This window comes from Ornithodoros turicata, chromosome 9 (assembly GCF_037126465.1).
Source record: "Ornithodoros turicata isolate Travis chromosome 9, ASM3712646v1, whole genome shotgun sequence".
NCBI classification, from domain to species: domain Eukaryota; kingdom Metazoa; phylum Arthropoda; class Arachnida; order Ixodida; family Argasidae; genus Ornithodoros; species Ornithodoros turicata.
Genome location: NC_088209.1, coordinates 40,425,480 through 40,448,383, shown reverse-complemented (window position 1 = coordinate 40,448,383; position 22,904 = coordinate 40,425,480). Strand labels below are relative to the sequence as shown.

The 22,904-nt window shown below is 46.5% G+C and overlaps 1 protein-coding gene and 2 long non-coding RNA genes across 3 annotated transcripts in view; 1 reads left to right on the top strand and 2 right to left on the bottom strand.

The window, feature by feature from the left end:
- LOC135368949 (uncharacterized) overlaps positions 1-22,904 on the top strand; it is a 109,964-nt gene that overhangs the window by 23,681 nt on the left and 63,379 nt on the right. The window lies entirely within an intron of this gene.
- Positions 323-3,876, bottom strand: LOC135367983 (uncharacterized). Its single transcript, XR_010414607.1, has 3 exons — positions 3,835-3,876; positions 794-920; positions 323-689 (listed from the first exon to the last, which is right to left on the bottom strand). It is a non-coding gene; the product is annotated as an uncharacterized LOC135367983 (long non-coding RNA).
- LOC135367982 (caspase-3-like) overlaps positions 8,849-22,904 on the bottom strand; it is a 46,251-nt gene continuing 32,195 nt past the window's right edge. Inside the window, exons 3-7 of the mRNA XM_064601067.1 lie at positions 16,958-17,075; positions 14,664-14,808; positions 12,195-12,373; positions 12,028-12,136; positions 8,849-9,845 (exon numbers count right to left, since the gene is read on the bottom strand). Of these exons, the coding sequence (XP_064457137.1) occupies positions 9,565-9,845; positions 12,028-12,136; positions 12,195-12,373; positions 14,664-14,808; positions 16,958-17,075 (832 nt within the window). The 3' untranslated portion in view covers positions 8,849-9,564. The remainder of the gene's footprint in view (positions 9,846-12,027; positions 12,137-12,194; positions 12,374-14,663; positions 14,809-16,957; positions 17,076-22,904) is intronic.

The window sequence follows — 22,904 nt, the reverse complement described above, 5'->3', positions numbered from 1 at the left end:
TGGTGTGCTGAAAGGGTGAACATGTCTTTGGCCTTTTGTGATTTTGTTCCAGATGCAAAGGTAATAGGTTGCCAACTGCAATGCACTTACGGTTGCTAACCTCATAACATATAAAGAAATCAAACTCCGTGGGAATCGTCATGTCATACACTGTAATGTCATCAGAAGAGGCTTCTTCCATGTCCTCATAGATCTAGAGAAATAAAACAATGGTATGTGTCTGAGCGAGAGAGAGAGTAGTAGAAACCACACACTTGTTACAAACGTATTGGCGTCCTATATTTGTTCACAAACATGGACGTTATGAGGCGTTCGAATCATAGTAGTCATTAGTTGTCAGTATTGTTCCATTCCGCTATCACATCGTATGAAGCACACTAATCATAATCAATAAAATAAAGTGGGGTTGGTGTTGATGCGATGATCCTTTCTAATCCCTTCTAATCCATTAACGATAACAGTGCGCTGTTGAAGTGGTTTTCAACGACAAGAGTGATACAGCATTGCCTGGATGAAGAAGAGCTTGGGATTGTCTTTGAGGCTTCTACAGGAAGCTGCCACGAAATATCTTGTGAGCATGTTCGTAGTAAACTTTTGGTCGCCTTCGACAAGCATGTCGCCATTCTTGCCAGGCGTTAAGAGCAGACAAACAAAACAGTCTCACCATGCGTTGTCACGAACTATAGATGCTGCAAGTTAACGTAATATTAGGGTTGGACTGTGCCATCTACTGATGCGTTGTTGGATACAGGGCAGGTTGGACGTCTTATATGGTAGTGTATTCAAAGTGTACCTTCAGTGAGTATCTTCTGAATCGTTGCGGCTGTTGGACTAGAATGCACGGTACAGTTGAATCGAAGGTACTGGAAGGCAGACCTCACATTTCTTGCGTCCTTTGTGCACGAGGAACGTCCAGGATTCTATAAGATAATGTACTGCATCCATTACAAATACTGTAACAAGTATCGATGCGACAACGAAACCAACATAAGAGAAAGATTACAAAGTACAAATTTCTACCCGTACACATTCTGCCGTACCCTATTCTACCCTATATTCTATACCCAATTTTGCAACTATTCCCGATATACAACTATTGATGTCAACCACGAATATCAGTATTGATAGTTGATCTTTTGATAATCTTGATATAGATACATCTGTAGATGATAGATATCAATATAGATACATACAACTATACCCCATTCTACCCTATTTAGGGTTCCGCGTTTTCGGTTTTAATTGTCTTACCAAGCATTCTCTGTGCTCAATTTCTTTTTGCAGGAAGGTCATCAGAGATGGAAGACTCGAACTTTCGTCGAGAGTTTGAGGGGAAAGCTCGAGAGTACCTTCACTGCAGTGATTTTATATTCGCTGATAACTGCAGGGTAATCCGTTACACGCCAGAAAAATCGGCGAAAACCGCCAATTTCACGAACATAAATAAACGCCGAAAAACATACGACAAATCCGCCCGAAAATAAAAACCGGAACCCTACCTATATTCTACTAAGGTACAGATTTCTAGATTTCTACCCGTCTAAGTACAAAGCACAAGGCTGTCCAGGTGGGACTTGGCTTGTTCTGTGAACTTTGTGAGCTCCTTGTGTCTGTTATGTTTCGCAGTAAGTCTTCTCATCATGTGTTTCTATTGACTGGCCCACCATCTCTACCATACTACACGGCAATATTATGGTCAACTCAATATCAATATCAACGGCGGTTTGTGTGCACAGCATATAAGGTGTGTAGCATTAAAATTATTTAGAACAGGTAACAACACTCGTGCAAGTGCTTTTTCTCATTCGCACACAATATCATTGTCCATCTACACTCTAAGAAAAAAGGAGTAATTTTACTACCTTTGGGGACTATATGCATTGCCACAAAAAATGGTCTCTTTCGGGTGTAAATGCACATGAGTAAATGAATGTCACAGAGCGGAGACTGCATTTCACGCGCTGTTGTAAGAGTCCCAGGTACATAATTCGTGTGCATGCATGAAAATATTTTGAAGCAACCGTCCACCGTGATATATCGAGTGATAAAAAAAATCTTGTGCCATACATAGGGCACAAGTTGCGACGAAACGGAAGCGCTAACTGTTTCTTCTTCTTACTGTGTGGCTGGAAAATTGCCACGTTTGCTGAGTTATACAGCCTTATGCCATCAAATTGACCTAGGGCACATATCTACGTAGACTGTTGCATCCAGGAGACCATTCCCGAAGTTCAGTCACAATTTGCAGTTCTGGGGAGTAAATGTCGGGTCTAAATGTCGGGTACTAAAATGGGGGGTAATTGCAGTCTAGAGGAGTAGAAGCTGCAATTACTCCCTGTTTTACTCCCTTTTTTTCTTAGAGTGTATCCGAGCAGCGTCTAATACAGACACGTTTCTACAAATTTTTCTGAATACACGCGATTCACTCGTAAGAAAAATTTCTTGTATTGTCGTGTGCGGGGCCGTCGAGAGAAATTATGGGGCCTCTCCTGACGTTTCGATCACACAGCCCAAGTATTCTTTTATATGATTACGACGGGTCTTGGGTTCCGCGGGCCCCTAAAGTCGCCCGGGAGCCCGGGAGCCATCCCCGGCTGCCCCACCCTCTCGCCGGTCCTGGCTTACCACGTTATATACCCCAATCACACGGCAAATTGAATGTAATTTCCACCGAATGGCGTTCGCACTGAACGACATTCGTTTCATATCACATGATGAAATCGGCAATACATGCGAATGCGTTCGGGGAACCCACTCGCTTTTCCCTCTCGCACCGACAACGTACCCTCGCAGTAGAGAGGTATCAAACGATAAATTGGTTGAAGAAATGGAAGACTAATGAAAACTTACACTCCAATATTTTATCACGAATTTGATAACTTTTGCTTTTAACTTTTGAAGGATTAACAACACTGTTTTTCGGAGAACTACCCTCGTTCCCAGTCGCCATGTTGCCAAGTGCGGTACAGATAGGCTTTTTAGTTAGCTTGGCTTGTGATACTTAGCCAAATAATGTTGTCCAAAACGCAACAATTTTATGAAATAATCTAATGTTTCGCTAGTTTCGACGAAGAAAGATAAAAAATATGACTAATGTACCTGTATAATGCTTCATATGTTATGCCCTAGTGTGTTAATTATCAACACTGACATCATTTGCGGATGACATTCTGTTTCTTCGTGTAGCTCCATGTAAGACAAACGAATGGCATTCGGTGCGATTGTCATTCGCTGGGAAGGGTATTCAATTTGCCGTGTGTCAGGGCTGTTATGTACTCTAAGCAGCGCTTAGGAAACAACCACAGTGCAGAAAATGGCGTCCACGCGCAACTCTATATAAGAGCAGTTTCATCATGGTAACGGAACAACAACAATAACAACAATAAATGGGAGGACGTGGTGATGAGATGGGATGTTCCCCCGTCGATAGGTACGGGACCCTACCCCACTTCACAGAGGTTAATATGCGAGGATGAATTAATGTTGACCGCGAAGCGCAGACAGGTCGAAGTTAGAGCTCTTCGTGGAGGCCATAGTAGCTTGCACAAAAGCAAAAAGTGAACGAAGAGCCCCGCGCTGCTGCGCAGGGGAGCTCCATGGGCTTAGTATGGCAACGAAAAACAGGAACGCAAATATCTGCGTAACGAAGAAGGAATTGATAGTTTCTCGTTGTCCTTCACAGATACCGCTCTCCAAGGAATATCAACATGTGTTCCACTGGTGTAATGAACACATAACATTGAGGATCATTTGTTCTACTTATGTCTTAAGGTCGAACTTACTTCACAAGATTAATGGTGCAGGTTTAAGAGTTCTTGAGATTAGATGTCTCACCTGTCATCGTCTTCATCCGTCATGGTTGCAGCTTGTCCTGTGAGAGAGCTACAGGCATTTGGACCTTGTGCCCCTTTATCTGTGGCTGCTATATGTAAGCATTATCGGCGCTGTTCCATATGTCTCATCCGGTGTAGCAAAAAATGGTGTCATCCCTTCCGCATTCCAATTCCATAATGAGGGAATTGAGATTCGTGATAATTCCATCCTTTTCAAGTCCTCGGAATGGAAAGGTGTGGTCAATTCCCACTCCTAAAATGGCTCGACAACCCCATTCCGTTCCATTCCTTTTATTCTACCGCTAAAAAGAAAGAAACAAGGAATGACTGAAGGAAGGAACGATAATCGTACTGGGCAGCCTAGTATTGTTACAGGCAGCAACATTGCCCTGCACTTAAAAAGCGACAGGGTGCGGAGAGGTTCGTAACGTTACAACAGCGTCGATACGTCGATGGTGCGTGTGTAAAGGACGCAATGGCAGAAGCCATTTGGTTGAAATCAAAACCTTTAGTCTTTCATTCACTGCCGTATTGCCAACTGTAGCATAGGACAAGCGAAAGCTTGCCCACATCACATTTCAAAAATAATACTGCCCTCGCCCCCCCCCCCCAAAAAAAAAAACGAAGCGCAGGATCAACTAGTGCTAGGCAGGCAGTGCCACGTAATTGCCAATGCCAACTATCCCTCAGAAGCCTTAATTGGGATCGCAATAACGCATTCACTGTCGCCTCCTCCTGACCATCCACTACACAAAGCATCCTTTCCTCACCGCATGCGGCTGAACGGTACGTTTACCACAGTCATGAGCAAGAGGCTCGGAGGCGCGCCGTCGGACCTTTGTATACCACATGCACTGGTGCGTTGACCACCCCATCTGCTTGTGGACTGCTCTGTATACATACCAGCGGGTAAGCGAGGTCTTGCAGCACGTGATGCGTGCAGTCGACCACAGCTCCTTTTAGCCTCGTCTAGGTGCTGCGGGCCCCTGTTCCAGTCCCGCTCATATGTATAAGGGTCTCTTTTACGGAGTGTCCGTCATCATCCGGCATCTCCGCCGTGCTTTGCTCACCTGAACTGCCGTCTTCAACATCATCTTCCATTATCTGCCATTGTGTCACACACAGCAGGGGAACGCAGGACCTTCGAGCGACCCGAGAAACGGTACCTAATTGTTCGAGGGTCGTACCCTACTCTCACGGAGTCCCAATGGCGTGTGCAAAAAAAAAAAGAAAGATTGAGATTTTTCGACGGTAGACTGGTGCCTTGAGCACTTTTGGAGAAGCGGGAGCGGAATGAACTGGAGATCGACTACAGGTGTAACCTTCATAACACAGCAGATTTACTTTAAACAATTGTCAGATACTATGGAAGTATTCAAATAAACAACACTATTTTACTAGGAGTGAAATTGGAACAATAGGTAGAAGGGCAGTTATTCCATGGTCACTGAACTTTTACACACAGAGTTATGGGTTGAGGGTGTATACATCAGATCCGTCAGAGCAGGATTGAAATAGCTGTGCCGTCGGTGGAGTCGCCAGAGTCTAAAGTAATGCGCCTCAGCCGGAGCCAGCTGATGAGGTGATGCTCGGTGTCGGGGATCTGCGGTGACCACACACGCAACACTTGACACACTCGATCCTTGGTGACTGCACCCAAGTCCCACACTTCGACGACCTGATCTCGACACACAACCGTTGGCTTGCACTTCTGCTTTCCAAGTCCCCCGTTGTCTCTGAAGTCCTCTCATACTTTTCCTTTTCCCGCGTTTTCGCATTCGCAGAAGCATTGTCATAAAAATATATATGTATACGAACCGCTCGCTAGAACACCCTTTATATTTTAGAGTCCTCAGTTCCGCTTACGCATTGGCGAGTGAATACCTTACATTATGAATGGTGCAGGTGGAAGAGTTTTGTATCTTCGTAACATATGTCACCTACCGTCTCGATGCCCTTCATAGTATGCGGTTCCAAACCATCCTCCGGAGGAGACGCTGACGGACGGCATACGGGACAGACTAGATAGATGTGGGTGCATTATTGCCATCTCGATTGGACTTCTTTTGGTGTAGTGGTCATGACTTTCCACAGTTGCTACTTGCTAAGTGCCTGTGCTGCTGTAGTTCTTGCTCAGTCCCTCTTTGTGCTGAGCTTTTTTCCTCATGAACTTCTACCGAGTGGCCCAGACCAATATGTTTTGTCACGTTTGACAGAGACACTTCAATCTGAAGAGGTGTGTATCAGTTGCAGCGTTTCTAACCTTTCATCACAAGGGCCTTCGCGAGCCTAGGCCCCCAAACCTGTCTAAAAATTCGTAAATTCTTCTAACCTCGCGAGCCAGCAGGATCGACTTCGAACATGGGGCTCGCAAAAAGTATGTGACATCGCTATCTAGAAATAGAAGCACTTCTCAATGAGACATGGACCCCAGGCAGCGCAATGTACTGAAATTCGAGTGCAATGGGGTGAACGGGTAGGTGGAAAACCTTGAAGAGACCCATGAAACTAAAGAACATTTATAAAACACATACCGTCCACCCCGATGGACCTTTTTCACATACGCATCGTGTCCTAGCTCCAATGAACCATGCTCGGCGCGGGTCAAAACAAATCCACGTGGGTAGCACAATGGACCAAAACCGGTCCGGAGTGGGGCCGACAAGCTCGCGCCATTTGTGTGTTCTCCCCACTGGTCCCCACATCTGTAGTCCCCATGGTGCGCCATCTAGTGAAGACTAAGATAATACTCTCCTGCGCCTCAAGGTCATACGCATGCGCATAAGCCATTGTGAAAAAGGTTCATTGCACTCGACTTTGTACATTGTCCTTCTTGGGACGCCTGTCATGTGCCTGTCCGTCCTTGTCTATCCTGTGCAGGTTCGGGGGGAGGAACAGCATCTTTCTTCAGGGAAAGAAGAGGGAAAACATAACGTGAAAACTACACTCTATCAATAAAAGGTTGAATTTCCTGCCCAGAGTTGCAGCGGGACGGTACTTCTACCATTTCGTGCCAATTCACACGCGACTTCTCCCCAGCGGGTATAAGCGGTGGCGTCCCTTTCCCTTTCTCCTCTCTCGCACGTTTGCTCTAAGAAAAAATCGTTGAATTTCCTACCCAAGCTGTTAGAACGACAGATTGTACTCTGTAGTTTGTTCCTACCCTCCATTTATACCCGAAAGGTAAAACTGGTTGGAGTAGAGAGTTTGCAATGCAGCTGTACCTAAATGGGTAAAAAATCATACCTTTTTTTTCTTAGAGTGTAATATTCTGAGGTGCGATCACCACTCCACACACACACACACACAGTCACAGTCACACACAGCGGGAGAACTCAGGACTTTCGAGCGACACGAGAAACAGTGGACAAACGCCGTATCGAGGGTCGTACCCTACTCTCGCTGAGTCACGATTGTGGGTGCAAAAGAAAGATTCAGGTTCTGGGCGGTCGACTGGTGCCGCGAGCAGTTCTGAACTGGAGGCCAAACACAGGTGTATCCTTCATAGCACAGCAGATTTACTTAATCAAAACAATTGTCAGATACTCTAGAAGTATTCCATTAATAAACACTATTTGTGTAGGAGTGAAATCGGAACAATAGGTAGAAGGGCAGTTATTCCATGGTCACTGAACTTTTACACATGGAGATATGGGTTGAGGGTATTATACATCAGATCTGTCAGAACAGGATTGACGAAGCTGAGCTGTGTCGGCGGTGGAGTCCAGAGTCCAAAGTCATGCGCCAGCTGATGAGGTCATGCTCGGTGTCGCTGATCAGCGGTGACCACACACACGCAACACTTGGCACACTCGACACTTGGTGAGTGTCCCCAAGGCCCACACTTCGACGACCCGATCTCGACCCACAACACTTCGCTTGCACTGCTGCCTTCCAACTCCCCTGTTGTATCTGAAGTCCTCCCATACTTTTCCTTTTCCCACGTTTTTGCATTCTCACAAGCATCGTCATAAATATATATATATATGGGCCACTCGCTAAGAAGCGGAGCATCCCGAAAACCAATTAACATGAGTGTCATAAACGACACTCTGCGGTTACAGCTGCATTCCGTTGCTCTCTGTCAGACTTTCGGCAGAGGCCAGAACCGCAAACGGGCATTCTTAGCAAAAGAAAACCCAATTGCTCGGACTGAACGCAGTTCCCTCTTTTTAGTGTGGAGAACATATGAGCTTTGTGACACATACACACACCACCACCATCACCATCACCTCCTCCTTGTGTCCGCCATGGCGTGCGTGGACGCCCCCTGGACACGCCCTGGTCTGTGGTCCCAAAAAATCGTGGTTGTGTCGTTGACTGTCTTCAAGCCCTCCGTTTCGGACATCACGTTGCCGGAGAATGCATGGCGTCCCCAAAGCGGTAGCAGACGCTCCGGGTGTTTTGCGCACGGGAGGTTCAGGGAGCTATTGCAGGCGTCCCAATTTCGCTACGGTTGCACTAATTGTGGGGAAAGTGTTTTCGGCCGCCTAACATTCCATACTGACCAAAAACAGAAACAAGGTTGTGGGCCTCTAGACTGCTTCTTTAAATTTTATGCCTCAAGAGATGTGCTATTGACATTGCCACTACAATCTGGCAGGTGGCCTGATCGAGCACCAAAGCCAACCCCACGTTTCATACTATTCAAGCGCCAGTAAAGGTTGTGAAGTTGTATGTAAAACTTGCACATTCCTCGGCGTAAATCTAATATTTAACATGTGTATCTACTTCAATTTGCTCTATCATCGTCATCGTCGTCGTCCCGGAACTCCTCAAAGTTAAGGAGATAATACACCGTCGCTATTGAAGCACTTCTGGCCTTTTGCTGAAGGATTTTTTTAGATTGGATTGGATTGGAAAAAAAAGTATGGAGAGGTTAGTTCCGACCCAGTCAGAACTGGGTACTCCAAAACGTGAAAAAAGATTAAATTTGTGGGTGAAAGAAAGATGAGCGAAGAAAAAGAGAACAAACAGCCAAAAACAGGAAACAGGAAAGGGGTAGAGTCGGTGTAGCAGGATAAAGCCTCTTTTAATCATTTAAATGCTTTTTTTTTAGCACCACTGTAATGCATAGCTGTCACGTTACATGCCTCGTGGCAATACCACTTGCACCGCGGTATCTCTAGTGTAAGTCTTTATTACCCATTACTAAATGTTCATGTATCCCGAAAAGGTTCCCGTGCCGCGATTGTACAGCCAAGTCATACATGGATCAACATATTTCTTTTAATGGAATAGGACCTACGGTGCACAAGAGTAGAACAGTGAAAGTACAAGCACCTGCACTCTTCTCTGGACTAGAGTCACTAAATGGGGAGCAGAGTAGCTACACTGAGCCACGCCGGCGAGCGAGCCCGCCGTATTGGGTCCGGCACGGCCGCGTTGCCTAGCAACGGGACGCCAATCCCCCCTTCTCCGCCGGAGAACAGCGTGCAGTCGAGCCAGCTCGCAACCCAGGAAACCGGTTTTGGACAGAGGGGACTCAACATGGACGGCGCGTTCTTTGAAGGAGAAACCACGTGACACGATCGGCCCAGTCGCGGATAGTAATGGCAAAAGGGCAAGGGTGCAGGCCAGCTGGTACATGGTGAAAAAATTTGGAACCCGAGAAAGGGACAGAGGAGGGACGACACGACACGTTCTACACAGTCGCGGACACCGAACGGCGGCTCTGGCACGGAAAAGGAATCCGATACTCTGTGCCCCAATTTAGTGACTCTACCCTGGTCTACGAAGACGTTCCAGGTAGATTGCTAGACTGTGAACATTTCGAAAAGACCACCTTGTCGGTCAAAGTAGAAAAGAAGCAGGGTGCTTGCTTTTTCTCATGGTATTTTCCTTCACCCTCAAAGTTGGTTTCGAACTCGCACGACAAACATCGGTGCACGGCATTCATCAGGGTTTCTAGATCAGGAGAGGAGTCTTCAGACGTGATGCTGTTCTCGAAGATGTTGCATATCGTTTGGATGTAGGGGGCTCCCTTTGTTTCCAGCCGATACGAATAAAAGCCTGGAGGTAGAGGAACGAAGTTATGTTCGTGAGTGGAAGTTGAAAAGTACCCTGCACATGAGGGACACTAGAAGGCTATGACATCTCGCTTGTCATGATATGCGATGTGCCTTGCGCTGACGCAAACTCGCAGAGTCTGTGCGAGTTTTCGATCGAAATATAACGTTTTGAAATCCTCGCGCCTTAAATGCGGATAAAACCGTACTCCTCAGGGATTTTTTTTTTCGCCGACGGCCCTATGGAGAAGCCATAATAGACGATTTCAGAAAATCCCAGTGCTCCTTGCACACGCGTTGCATCCTGGGAGATTACTGGAATTAACCGTCCTTCAAGTTTCGTTTTCGCTAACATTTTTCTCTTTCTGTTTTTTATTGCGTTTTATCACATTTATCAAACAATCGACCGACAAAGAAGGAACCGAAAGAGCTTCTCCTCCTTTGTTAACAGCAACTTCCCATAGTTCATGCGACCCTATAAGTAAAGATGAGTGCGGTGCGGGTATACCCGCGGAAAACGCGCAAGTTTGTTCTTTGCGGGTACACATTTCCGTGTCGTCGCGGGTAAAGTGCGGGTAGACCCGCACTACCTTCGCGGATTACGCGGGTATACCCGCAATACCCGCAGACGCAAAACCAACCCGTTGGATTTTGGTGTATGACCCGATTCATCGCGAACATTTGGCCCGAAATATTTTCCATGACGTTCCATATCTAATTCATCATCTCAAAATAAAATCGTTGTTGTTGTTTGCCACATAGGGTTAACTCTGGCTATCTTTCGACACCAAGACTGGTACACTTCGCATCAGTAAGCTGGCAACCATGTCAATAGTGGCCACAGCGTGCGCGTTGGAAAAGTGGCTCGCTAACGGACAGTGTCCTCAGCATCAATAAATCATTTTGTGCTGTCACGATCATGTGGCATAACTGAAACATCCGTACGCATTGGTATATCGGCGGGTATGCGGATAGGCGTCGGGGTGTGCGGGTGCGGATGTGGGTTGTGCCCCGGCAGGTGCGGCGCGGTGCGGTTGCGGGTACGAATTTTTATACCCGCACTCATCTCTACCTATAAGCTCTCTGGGAGTTTCTGCAGTCGTCCATTAGGGACGCGCAGTAAACCCAAAATGGCGTCGAAATGTGTCATTCCTTTCACTGCTGGTCTTTTAACCGCTATTATTGGACAACTGTGGCTGGTATAAACCTCTTGAGAAAGTCTGTACGCAAATGTTTGTAACGTGACATTTTCCCATCTTTTCATACAAATGTAATGACCGCGGGTGAGCGGATATGTTCAGTATCACGCGGATAGATTTGTTTCAGCTACTGTGATTGCTCGTGCGGAGCAACAAATGCGCAGATACTTTCAATCTAATCCGGGGTCCGGGCTCACTTCTACAGTCACTTAATTTGTAACAGCTTTATGTATCATCTCTTTGGATCATTCGTGACATACGTCTAAACCTCATGAGCAAAGCCGCAATGTAGGGGATGCACAGGACACAACCAAACATGTGGGGGGAATAGTGTTTCAGACATGTCACTTGGCGCAGTAATTATATAGTCAGTAACCTTAGACTTTTTCCGAAACTGAAATTCATCCTTGTGAAATTCGTTCTTCAAGTCTCACATGTCTATTATGCCTATGAGCAGTGACGGGCAGTAGTTAACTACATGTAGTTAAACTACCGGATTGTAGTTAGAAAGTGGTTATTAATTGCTTGCAGAAATGTAGTGTGCAACTACTAGTTAAACTACTATTTCGAATAGTTAACTACTGTAGCTAGGTTACACACACCGCCAACTACTTTCGATTTTGCCGCAAGCTTTACGGCACGATTATGCTTCCGACTTTTACCTCGAGCTACTTGTTTGATGACAACGGAGGTGCCGAGCAATCGTGCCGTGCACGTGTACTAAATATTCACTTTTATTACTGCTTGTGATTCATATTTAAGTGTCCAAGAACACTATACAACGGGATTGGTGTTGATGGACAACGTTAAGTAGGCAGAGACGTAGTCAAAATACATTGCAGTAGTAAATGAAGTAGTACTAACTACCTCCACCGAAAAGAGTTGAACTACTAGTTAAACTACTGTAGAAGTAGTTAGTGGCCATCACTGTCTATGAGTCCTTCTGCAGTACTCTGTCCGATACACTTTCAGAAAAAGAAACCAAACCTGGTTGTGTCGCAATGCCGAAATATAGCTCGGGATACGAGGCAATATCGTAGCTCCACTCCACGGGGGTCTCAGCGTTCTTCTCATCCTCTCCAATGTACTGACACGCCTGCACAGGACGCAGGAAAACATTAGCGATGACCGGTCGCCACAAAGAGCGACATTACCTGAACGAAGAATATCTTTGGCTTTCCGCGAAAGTGTGCTGCTTCCTCGGACATGAAGGGGTCTACCAGTTCTTGCAACTTGATGGAGCCATCCTTTGTGCTGATCTCTCCCCGCTTCCCGTGACTTAGCACGAAACAGAGGAAACAGTCGTCGTCGGTTCTATTCCTGTCCGTGGCCACTGCAGTGAATGGTGTAGATGAGACAGTCAGCTTTGAGACCCAAAGAACATAAGCGGTCTCCTGATTTAATGGCGTAAAGTTCGATCACTCCACTATATTTTCATACTAGCCAGTACTATAGTTCGGTACTAGCCTAGCACATCCGGTGCGTGCAGTCTGACATTTCATCTCCATTAAAGAACTGATGTTTTGAGGCTGGAACAACATAGAAGGGACAGATACATACCCCCCCCCCCCCCCCAAAGAAATACGTTCATCATTTCACCTCCACACTCTTGAAAATCGACTTCACCGCATAGCACGCTCCTATAGCTAACCATAATCTCGAATGACATCGTTACCTGCCTTGATTTGTTGAAAACGGGGGGCGTACGCCCTTTTTGTGACAATTATGAACAGCGTAGTTGTCACAAAAAAGGGTGTACGCCCCCCCTCCCCCCCGTTTTCAACAAATCAAGGCAGGTAACGATATCATTCGAGATTATGGTTAGCTATAGGAGTGTGCTATGCGGTGAAGTTGATTTTTGAGGGTGCACTTCTGTGCTTTCCTACATTATGCAAGGATAATTTGACCGTGTTGCAAAGCTCTCGCTACAAAGTTACAAAGCTATGCTATGAGATAAAGCTACGAGTTAAAGCCCGTTACAAAGTAATGCGACAGCAACAACACTGCTCCGAAATGGATCGCTCCTGATTTGAGCAGGGCCTACGCTCCCGTTATCCGGGTTCCAATCCCAGTGCCGGCTGTTCTGTATATAAGATCAGAGGAAAGGGGCGGCGCTCTCAGGCATATGTCGGCACATTTCCCTTAGAAGTCGGCCCAGGACGCACATTCCTCAGCGTTGGTCGTCACGTTGCCCAAACCTGTGAGGCTGACAACGGCAAGCTGTTTCATTACCACAGAGAGGTGTGTGTGTGGGGGGGGGGGGGTCCAAGCGGCTGGCGCTGTTGGCCGCACTCACGAATACCACAACCGTCATCATCACCACCACCACACACCCAGCAAGTCACAAAATGGCTTTAGGCCACATAGAGGGAACAGGGACAACATCTCCCTCCTCACACAAGCAATAGAATACAAACAGCGGGGAAACTCTGAGCCATACATCACATTCTTGGACCTGGACATGCTTGGACAATCTCTGATCGAAGCTCCACTAGTCTATACTTTAATGACGACACTAACATTGCTTAAAAATAAAACATGAATTCAGACTACCAGGCAGTTGGAGTACAACAGGATTATCCACTTGTGACAACCCTGTTTAATCTATACATGAACCACCTATACTAACAAGTATATGTAAAGGCGGATCAGGAATTGCTTCACATCCACCACAACAGCAGGAGAGAGGGAATACATAAAAATATCGAGCCTAGCTTTTTTGGATGACGTAGTTCTCTTGGTATCCACACGGGAATTCTGTTGGTCCCGAACTGGACGGAAGGAATTCGGGCGGTTTCCGGGCCATGCGATTCATGCTTAAAGTGGGCTAGCATGTTACTAAAGTGCTACACATACATACATTGCATACACACAGAAGTGCCTGCCCCAAGCGCAGCTGTTGTGACGTGGATGGAAGTCTGCCAAACGGGGGTATTTCCAGGATTTTCGTCCCAGGGGATATGGGCATCCTGTGTGGGGAGGGGGGTTGACTCTTATTTTTGAAGCTTCTCTTACCGTTCTGCACAATTTGGGGGGGGGGGGAGGACCGCAGGCAAAACCCCTTAGCCAAGGACTCTGATCACCGACGCTATATCCTGTTGGGCGCAGCCGGGGAGCGTCTGTAAATAACACCGCGTCCTGCCCGTAGATCAGGGGCGCATGACACTCACGTACATGACGAATTAAGCGCAATTTGAAGCAGTCTTAACTGTCACTTCATTGCTAGCCAAAGAAGTGTCCCTGTCCTACGTTCCAGAGCCCTCGAGTAGTTACACAAGTTTGGGCAGTGGTGACCGACAACTGCCTTCCTCAGTCAGTCCTTGTTCAATGTGGCACACAAGACTGCTTCTACTTGGCTACTTGAAAATTCAAAAACCCGAAACAAGGAGTGCAGACAAACTCTTTTCTGTTTCTCTCCGGTTTTACTTTGCAGTTATGCACCACCTCATCAGCACCATTTCGCTTTTGTCGGGGATAATTAAGCCAGGAACTATTGCTGTAAAGACAGAGCGAGAGAGCGGTCTCGGATGTCACGATACAACAACAGATTAATTAATGATGACGAATGTGGAAATTCACCACATCACGATACAGCTGTATATCGAAGTATGAAAAAGTATCACCTTTCTTCAACTCCATCTTCATCTCGCTTGCATTGAGATCTTTTATGACCTCGGCCTTTAATCCAAAGCCGCTGAACACTTCTTTGATCCTATGCGCGTCCTTGTATGATCCTTTACGGTAGAGTTCAGGCTTGCCTGGGAATTCCTTGAAAAAACAGATCCTCTGTGTTGACATCACACTGCATCTTTAAAATCATGAGGCCGAGGGGAGCCACAATTCATGCAACCAGGCTCTCACATCCCCATCAGATATTTGCCTGGCATAGAGGTCTAGAACTGAGGGACCTCAGTGAATAACAGTGGACCTCATCACCTCAATCTATATTCTACTTTCCTTGATATTTGAACACTCTCGTGTGACAGTAATTTTACTCCTTCATTCCTTGCTCTGTTTAACAAGTTGACATTTCAATACATCTTCATTTCTGGATCGTTTAGTGCTCAGCTTTCAGTGTCGTGGAGCAGGCAGATCCACACAGTTATTGACACAATCATCGTTCACAATCATTGACAGCAAGAAGTGCGGTGATTTTAATTTATAAAGCTCTAATCTGGCTCAGCATACTGCACCGAAAAACATGAAAGGGTCTTTTGAGGCGGTTTCTTTTGTCACCCTCTCTGCTAAACTCTGAGAAATATTGTTTGCTGTTTACGAGTTTATAAAGAGACGTTAGCCATAGCCGAGCTGGCTTGCTACTCTTGCTGGCAGACGCGACGTACACCAGTGTACAAGTTCAAAAATCCTTGTCGTTAATACAAACCGTTCTGTGTGTGCAGTCGGCGCTGAAATTGTATAACCACACAGTAATGATGCAAAGGGGTCAAACAATTTCGTTAAATATGCAAAGCCCTTCAATGAAACTGTTACATAAAAATGAGCTCCCTCCGCTAATTAAACCAACCGCATTCAGCCGGTTGATTCGTTGGTTTTAAGGAAAAAAATTAAATGGATATTTTGGCCTCACTAATGTGAGGCCCGCAACTCCACACCATTTGCACCAGTTACTTTGGTGGAAATCTCCTTGAATGATGATGCCAATGGAAGTGAGCAGGAGGATGGCGATGATACTGATGCTGCTGATGATGATTAGTGGTGGTGGTGGTGGTGGTGATTCCGACAGAAAGCAAGTACACACACACTGAGACGTCGCATAACGACATAACGCGCAACACGCAAACAGTCGAACAGCAAAACACACATAGGCTGAAAACTTGTTGTCTGCGTCAATGACCCGGAAAAATTTCACTATGCCGGAGAACGGCCGGTGTCTGACTGTGATTCCAGAGCCCAAGTACTTTTGAAACGCTGAGCGGACATTCAGCCGGGTCTTGCACAGTACCCAAAGATGCATACAATTTTTACCTCTGCACCCACCACTCTTGCTTCCTACGAATGCAGGCCGCTGCAGGATTACGATTGTATTTGTTATGTTATAGCCCGTAAATCCTTTACTAATTTCCAACTGTCGAATAAAACCAACGGCCTACTTGCTTAGCTAAAGGAGCAGGGAAGCAGCATGGAGAACGGGCAGGAAACGAGTCAGCCTCAGCGTCAGACATCAATTGCCATCATGTTTGCAGGAGACGTCTCCTGCAGGCAGAGCCGTAGCGATGGGGGGGGGGGGGGGGGCGTTGAACAGCAGGCGCTGGCAGGTTGGTGGAACAGCATAGAGGGGAAATGAAGAGAATTTGAATTTATTATCTCGGCAGTGCAAACGAACGGTTTCTTTTCTTTGTTCACAAAGCTTCTGACATACTGAGTGAGGGGGAAGGGGGTGGGGGTGCTTCACGTTTGTCCTGCCCTGGGCGCAGACTCGCCCCTCGACGGCTCCGCCTGCAGGTCCTCGGTGCACCACTTCATGCACCATTAAACTTCAACTCAGCATCATCACCAACTGTATCACTCAAGCGACATATAGTTTTACATATGAAGGAACTACCCAAATGCTGCATTCGAGGAAAACGCAAAACCTTCGTGATACCAGGAGCGAAGCAGGCAACGATAGTCTGGCCACTATTGCGTTTATCAAATAGCACCACATAGCACGCTCCTAGCCAACCATCATCCCGAATGACAACGTTCCCGCCCCTGATTTGTTGAAAATGGGAGGCGGAGCTTATTTTGTGTCATTATGCACTGCACAGAATAGGCTCCGCCTCCCGTTTTCAACCAATCGGGCGAGAACGTCGTCATTTCGGATGATGGTTTGCTAGGAGCGTGCTATGTGATGAAATGCTTTTTTTAAGAGTGTGCCATGCGCAGTTAAGTGCTAAAAACAAGTGCAATCGCTCACCACACAGTCAAGTATCAAGCACAGTGATCGACGTTCGTGGCCAATCTTGTACTTGATCACATCTGGTACCTCTACTTGACCAACTGTAATACCTTTGCCGAAGTTGTACGGACACTTCCTGAAACGAAACTCGAGTATTATAGCGTTCCATAATAAACGTAACAGTGCTTATATGATACTGTTACCGGCGGTGCTCACCTTCGCTTTCATCGCGAACAAAATATGATTTGCATCTGAATTATCTCAACGGTAAATTCAATATCAATATCAACGGTCGGTTTGTGAGCACAGCATATAACGTACGTAGCGTACATAGGTACGTACTGTTAAAATGATTTAGAACAGGTAACGAGACGCGTACAAGTGCTTTTGTCTCATTCGCACACAATATCATTGTCCATGTACACTGTAAGAAAAAATGAGTAATTTTACTACTTTTGGGGACTAAATGCATTGCCACAAAAAATAGTCCCTTTCGGGAGTAAATGCACGGGAGTAAATGAATGTCACAGAGTGGAGACTGCATTTCACGCGTTGTTGTAAGACCTCCCAGCTAAGATGTCTGGGCAAGATGGGATGCCTGCCACCCTGCTCCCCTGGCAGGAAGAGGTAAGATCTGCGTGTACCAGGTACATAACTCGTGTGCATGCATGAAAATATTTCGAAGCAACTGTCAACCGTGATATATTGAGTGATATAAAATCTTGCGCCATACATACGGCACAATTTGCGAAGAAACGGAAGCGCTAACTGTTTCTTACTCTGTGTTGCTGGAAAATTGCTACGTTTGCTGAGTTATACAGCCTTATGCCATCAAATTAACGTAGGACACATATCTACATAGACCGTTGCATTAGGAGACCATTCGCGAAGTTCAGTCACAATTTGCAGTCGTGGGGAGTAAATGTCGGGACTAAATGTCGGGACTAAATGTCGGGGTACTAAAATGGGGAGTAATTGCAGCCTAGGGGAGTAGAAGCTGCAATTACTCCCCGTATTACTTTCTTTCTTTTTTCTTAGAGTGTAGCCGAGCAGGGTATCATAGAGACACGTTTCTACAAATTTTTCTGAATACGCGCGATTCACTCGTAAGCAAAATTTCTTGTATTGTCGTGTGCGGGGCCGGCGAGAGAAATTACGGGGCCTCTCCTGACGTCTCGATAACACAGCCCAAGTATTCCTTTATATGATTACGACAGGTCTTGGGTTCCGCGGGCCCCTAAAGTCGCCAGGAACACCGGGCGCCATCCCCGGCTGCCCCACCGTCTTGCCGGTCCTGGTTGTGCAACCGCGTTTCACACCCCAGTCACACGGCAAATTGAATGTCATTTCAACCGAAAAGCATTCGCACTCAACGACATTCGTTTCGTGTCACACGGTGCAATCGAACGGCAATACATGCGAATGAGTTCGGGAAGCTCACTCCTAGAATGGCTCGTTAGAGGAAGCAGCAATGCCCTGCACTTAAAAAGCGACAGGGTGCGGAGAGGTTCGTCACACCACAACAGCGTCGATACACACCTACTTGCGATGATAAACTTCCTTTAAAATCCGGACACGTGAGCAACCTTGCTGATTAGAGACATCGTGCGTTCCGGTCCTCGAACATGAGGTGTTGGAAAGAGGTGACTGATAGCCAACTGCCCTGTGCTGTCATAATATGCGAAGCCGTGGAAAATATACGTTCTATACTTCTGGTAAAGCCACGAGGAAAAATGTGGTTGACCGGAGAGAACGTCCCTGTGCTATTATTGTCACAATGGAGGAGAACGGAAGCATGCCGAATATTGAACGATAGTATTTCGCTCTTGACCGTGCGCAGGTATGGTGCGTTTGTAAAGGGCGCGACGGCAGAAACCGTTTGGTTGAAATCGAAACCTTTAGTCTTTCCTTCACTGTCGTATTGCCAGCTGTAGGATGGGACACCCACAATAGGATGCCCACATCACATTTCAAAAATAATACTGTCCTCGCCCAAAAAAAAGAAAAAGAAAACGAAGAGTAGGATCAACTAGTGCTAGGCAGGCAGTCCTACGGATTTGCCAATGCCAACTATCCCTCAGAAGCCTTATTTGAGATCGCAGTAACGCATTCACTGTCGCCTCCTTCTGACCTTCTGCTACACTACGCATCCTTTCCTCACCGCATGCGGCTGAACGGTACGTTTACCACAGTCATGAGCCAGAGGCTCGGAGGCGCGCCGTCAGACCTTCGTAATACCACATGCACTGGTGCGTTGACCAACCCCATCTGCTTGTGGACTGCTCCATCTACATACCAGTGTCTACATACCAGTGGGTAAGCGACGTCTTGCAGCACGTGATGCGTGCAGTCGACTACAGCCCCTTTTACCCTCGGCTAGGTGCTGCGGGCCCATGTTCCAGTCCGCTCATGTGTATAAGGGTCTCTTTTCGGGAGTTTCTGTCATCAACCGGCATCTCCGCCGTGCTTTGCTCACCTGAACTGCTATCTTCAACATAATGTTCCATTATCTGCCATTGTGTCACACACAGCAGGGGAACGCAGGACCTTCGAGCGACCCGAGAAACGGTAGTTAATTGTTCGGGGGTCGTACCCTACTCTCTCTGAGTCCCAACGGTGTGTGCAAAAAAAAAGAAAAAGATTGAGGTTTTGGACGGTCGACTGGTGCCTTGAGCACTTCTGGAGAAGCGGGAGCGGAATGAAATGGAGGCCGACCACAGGTGTAACCTTCATAACGCAGCAGATTTACTTAAAACAATTGTCAGATACTATAGAAGTATTCAATTAAACAATATTTTAGTGGGAGTGAAATTGAAACAATAGGTAGAAAGGCAGTTATTCCGTGGTCACTGAACTTTTACACAAGGAGTTATGGGTTGAGAGTATATACACCAGATCCGTCAGAACAGGATTGAAATAGCTGTGTCGTCGGTGGAGTCGACATAGTCCGAAGTAATGCGCCTCGGCCTGAGCCAGCTGATGAGGTAATGCTCGGTGTCGGGGATCAGCGGTGACCACACACGCGCAGCGCTTGGCACCCTCGATCCTTGGTGACTGCCCCCAAGTCCCACACTTCGACGACTCAATCTCGACACAGAACACTTCGCTTGCACTGCTGCTTTCCAATTCCCCCGTTGTCTCTGAAGTCCTCCCATGCTTTTTCTTTTCCCGCGTTTTTGCATTCTCACAAGCATCGTCATAAAAATATATATATACGGGCCGCTCGCTAAGAAGCGGATCATCCCGAAAACTAATTAACGTGAGCGCCATAAACGACACTCTGTGGTTACAGCTGCGCTCCGTTGCTCTCTGTCCGACTTTCGGCAGAGGCCAGACCCATAAACAGGCACGCTAACAAAAGAGAATCCAATTGCTCGGACTCAACGTATCCGCGGTCCCCTCTTTTTAGTGTGAAGAACATATGAGCTTTGTGACACATACACACACCACCACCTCCTCGTTGTGTCCGCCACAGCGTCCGTGGACGCCTCCTGGTACAAGAGGTCATGTCTCCCAAATGCGATTCTCTTCAGAATTCTTGAGATGGTCCTCATACTCCACAGAATAGTGTCGTCTCAGTGAACGCTGTTGTGATGAGTTTTTCTGTGTTGGTTACTCTGTAATTAAACTCTGGTTACGCTTATTGTATTACGCGTTGTGTATGCGAGGGACGCCTTAAGTAATTTTCCCGCAGCGTTGTGACTCTTCACCGTAATACGCTTGTCAAACGAGTGGCTTACTATATTACGCTGACCATGTCATACGCAACGACTATGCAGGGTCTGGTCGTCCGTGTGGTCAGCTAGAGCCGCTAAGCATTGGCCCCCAGGATCTACATCATGACCGGGCATTTCTAATTTGAATTTTCAACGGCAGAAGCGGAAACATTACCACTGCAGACGACAGTAACGGTAGAACTTCAATCAAAGGCGTCGGTTTACGGTCGTGGTGCTCGTTGTGGTGGTGATGAGATCGGCTTGCCACAGTTGGCCTCACTCAGATTTACTGCATCAGATTTAGGGTCTCTTAAATTTTATCGCTGAAGAGATGCGCTATAATCACATTGCCGCTACAATCGGGCAGGTCCCGGATCGAGCGCCAAAACCAAACCCATGTTTTATACTACTCAAGCACCAGTACGGCTTGTGAAGTTTTACGTAAAACGTGCACATGGTTTGGAGTAAATCTAACATCTAGCATGTAAATCTACTCAAATTCTTGCCATTTGTCGCCATTGTCGTCATCGTCGTCCCGGAGTTCCTCAGAGTTTTTTTTTTTTTTTTTGCCGTTACTGTAATTTATAGCTGTCGCGTTACATGCCTCGTGACTATACTACTTGTATTGTACGTGGTATCCCTAGTGTATGTCTTTATTACTCGTTAGTAAATGTTCTTGTATCCCGAAAAGGTTCGCATGGAGCGATTGTGCAGAGGAGACGTATGCGGATCAACATATTTATTCTTTACATCTCCATCTTTTTCTTTTACAAATCAGCCAATCAATTCTCTTACTGGTATCATTGCATAGAGTACACAAGAGCAGAACAATGAAAGTACAATGTCGCACCTGCACCCTTCCCTGGACTACGAGAACGTTTCAGGTATATTGCTAGACTGTGGACGCTTCGAAAAGAACACCTTCTTGGTCAAAGAATGAATGTAGCAGGGTGCTTGTTTCTTCTTGTGGAGCCGTGATTTGTCCGTATAGTAGGTTTCGAACTCGCGCGAGATGTATTGGGCCACGCCCGTCATCAGGGTTTCTGGATCAGCAGGTGAGTCGTCAGACGTGATGCTGTTGTCGAAGATGTTGCACAGCGTTTGGAAGTGTAGATGGATTCCCGTTTTTCTAGCCGATATGAAACAAAGCCCAGAGGTAGGGGAACGAAGACATGTCCAACAGTGGAAGTTCAAAAGTACCCTGCACATGGGAGCTATGACATCTCGCTTATCGTGATATGTGATGTGCACTCGTAGAAAAAAAGAAAGAGGGGTTTCAAAAGGTAGTAACCGGCTCGTCTCAATTACGTTCGTTGGAACGAAAAGTCGTTGGTTCGTAAAGTAAAGATAAAAATGAGAGGATCAGTTCACCAGAAACAACGCGCAGTTTAATTAAGCCAACCTGCTCCCACGAGATCCCAACGTAGAAAAAAAAAATCAACGTTACAACGCAAAATCCTCCTCGTCTTCCTCCTCGCTTCTTCCTTCTCTTCGTTCCTTGACATCCAACGCGAAATCAAACACATTCCCTCCCAAAATGTCTAGACATTTTCATTCTCCTAACTCGAGAGGGTATAATAGTTGAATTGGTCTCTTCAAAGTGATACCACTCAGAAGCTTCAGCATGCACGATCTGACCTTCCCATCTCTTCCGACAAAACACTGTTCGACTCTTGCAATCTTCCACTGCTGCCGAGGTAGCATAGTCTCTTGCAGCAAAACGAGTTTTCCTTCCTCAATCGTTGCTTTCCGTCCTCTCGTTGACGGCCCTGTTTTCAACTCAGCAAGATAATCTTTGGACCATCTTTTCCAGAATGCTGCCAAAACTATTTGGCGATCCGACCACGATTTGCGCAGCTGAATGTGTGCTCTGTTAGTCACTTCAGGACCCGTTAAGTGCGGTAGCGTGGTCAGTCTTCTTCCTGCGATAAAGTAAGCGGGGCAAAGTGGCAACGGCTCCTGAGGTTTGTCATAGAGGTGGGTTAAAGGCCTTGAGTTCAAGACTGCCTCTATTTCGCACAGGTACGTTGTCAGCTGGTCCGCAGACAAAAACTTTGTCCCGATAGTTTTCTTCAACGCCAGCTTCGTGGATCCCATCAGACGCTCGTAGAACCCACCCCACCAAGGGGCTCTTTCCACGACGAATTTCCACTGTACCTTCTGTCTTGCGAAGTGATTTTGCACCGCGGGGTTCCGAATGGCGTTTAAAAGTTTTTTCAGGTGCTTCTTGGATCGCTTGAAAGTCAGAG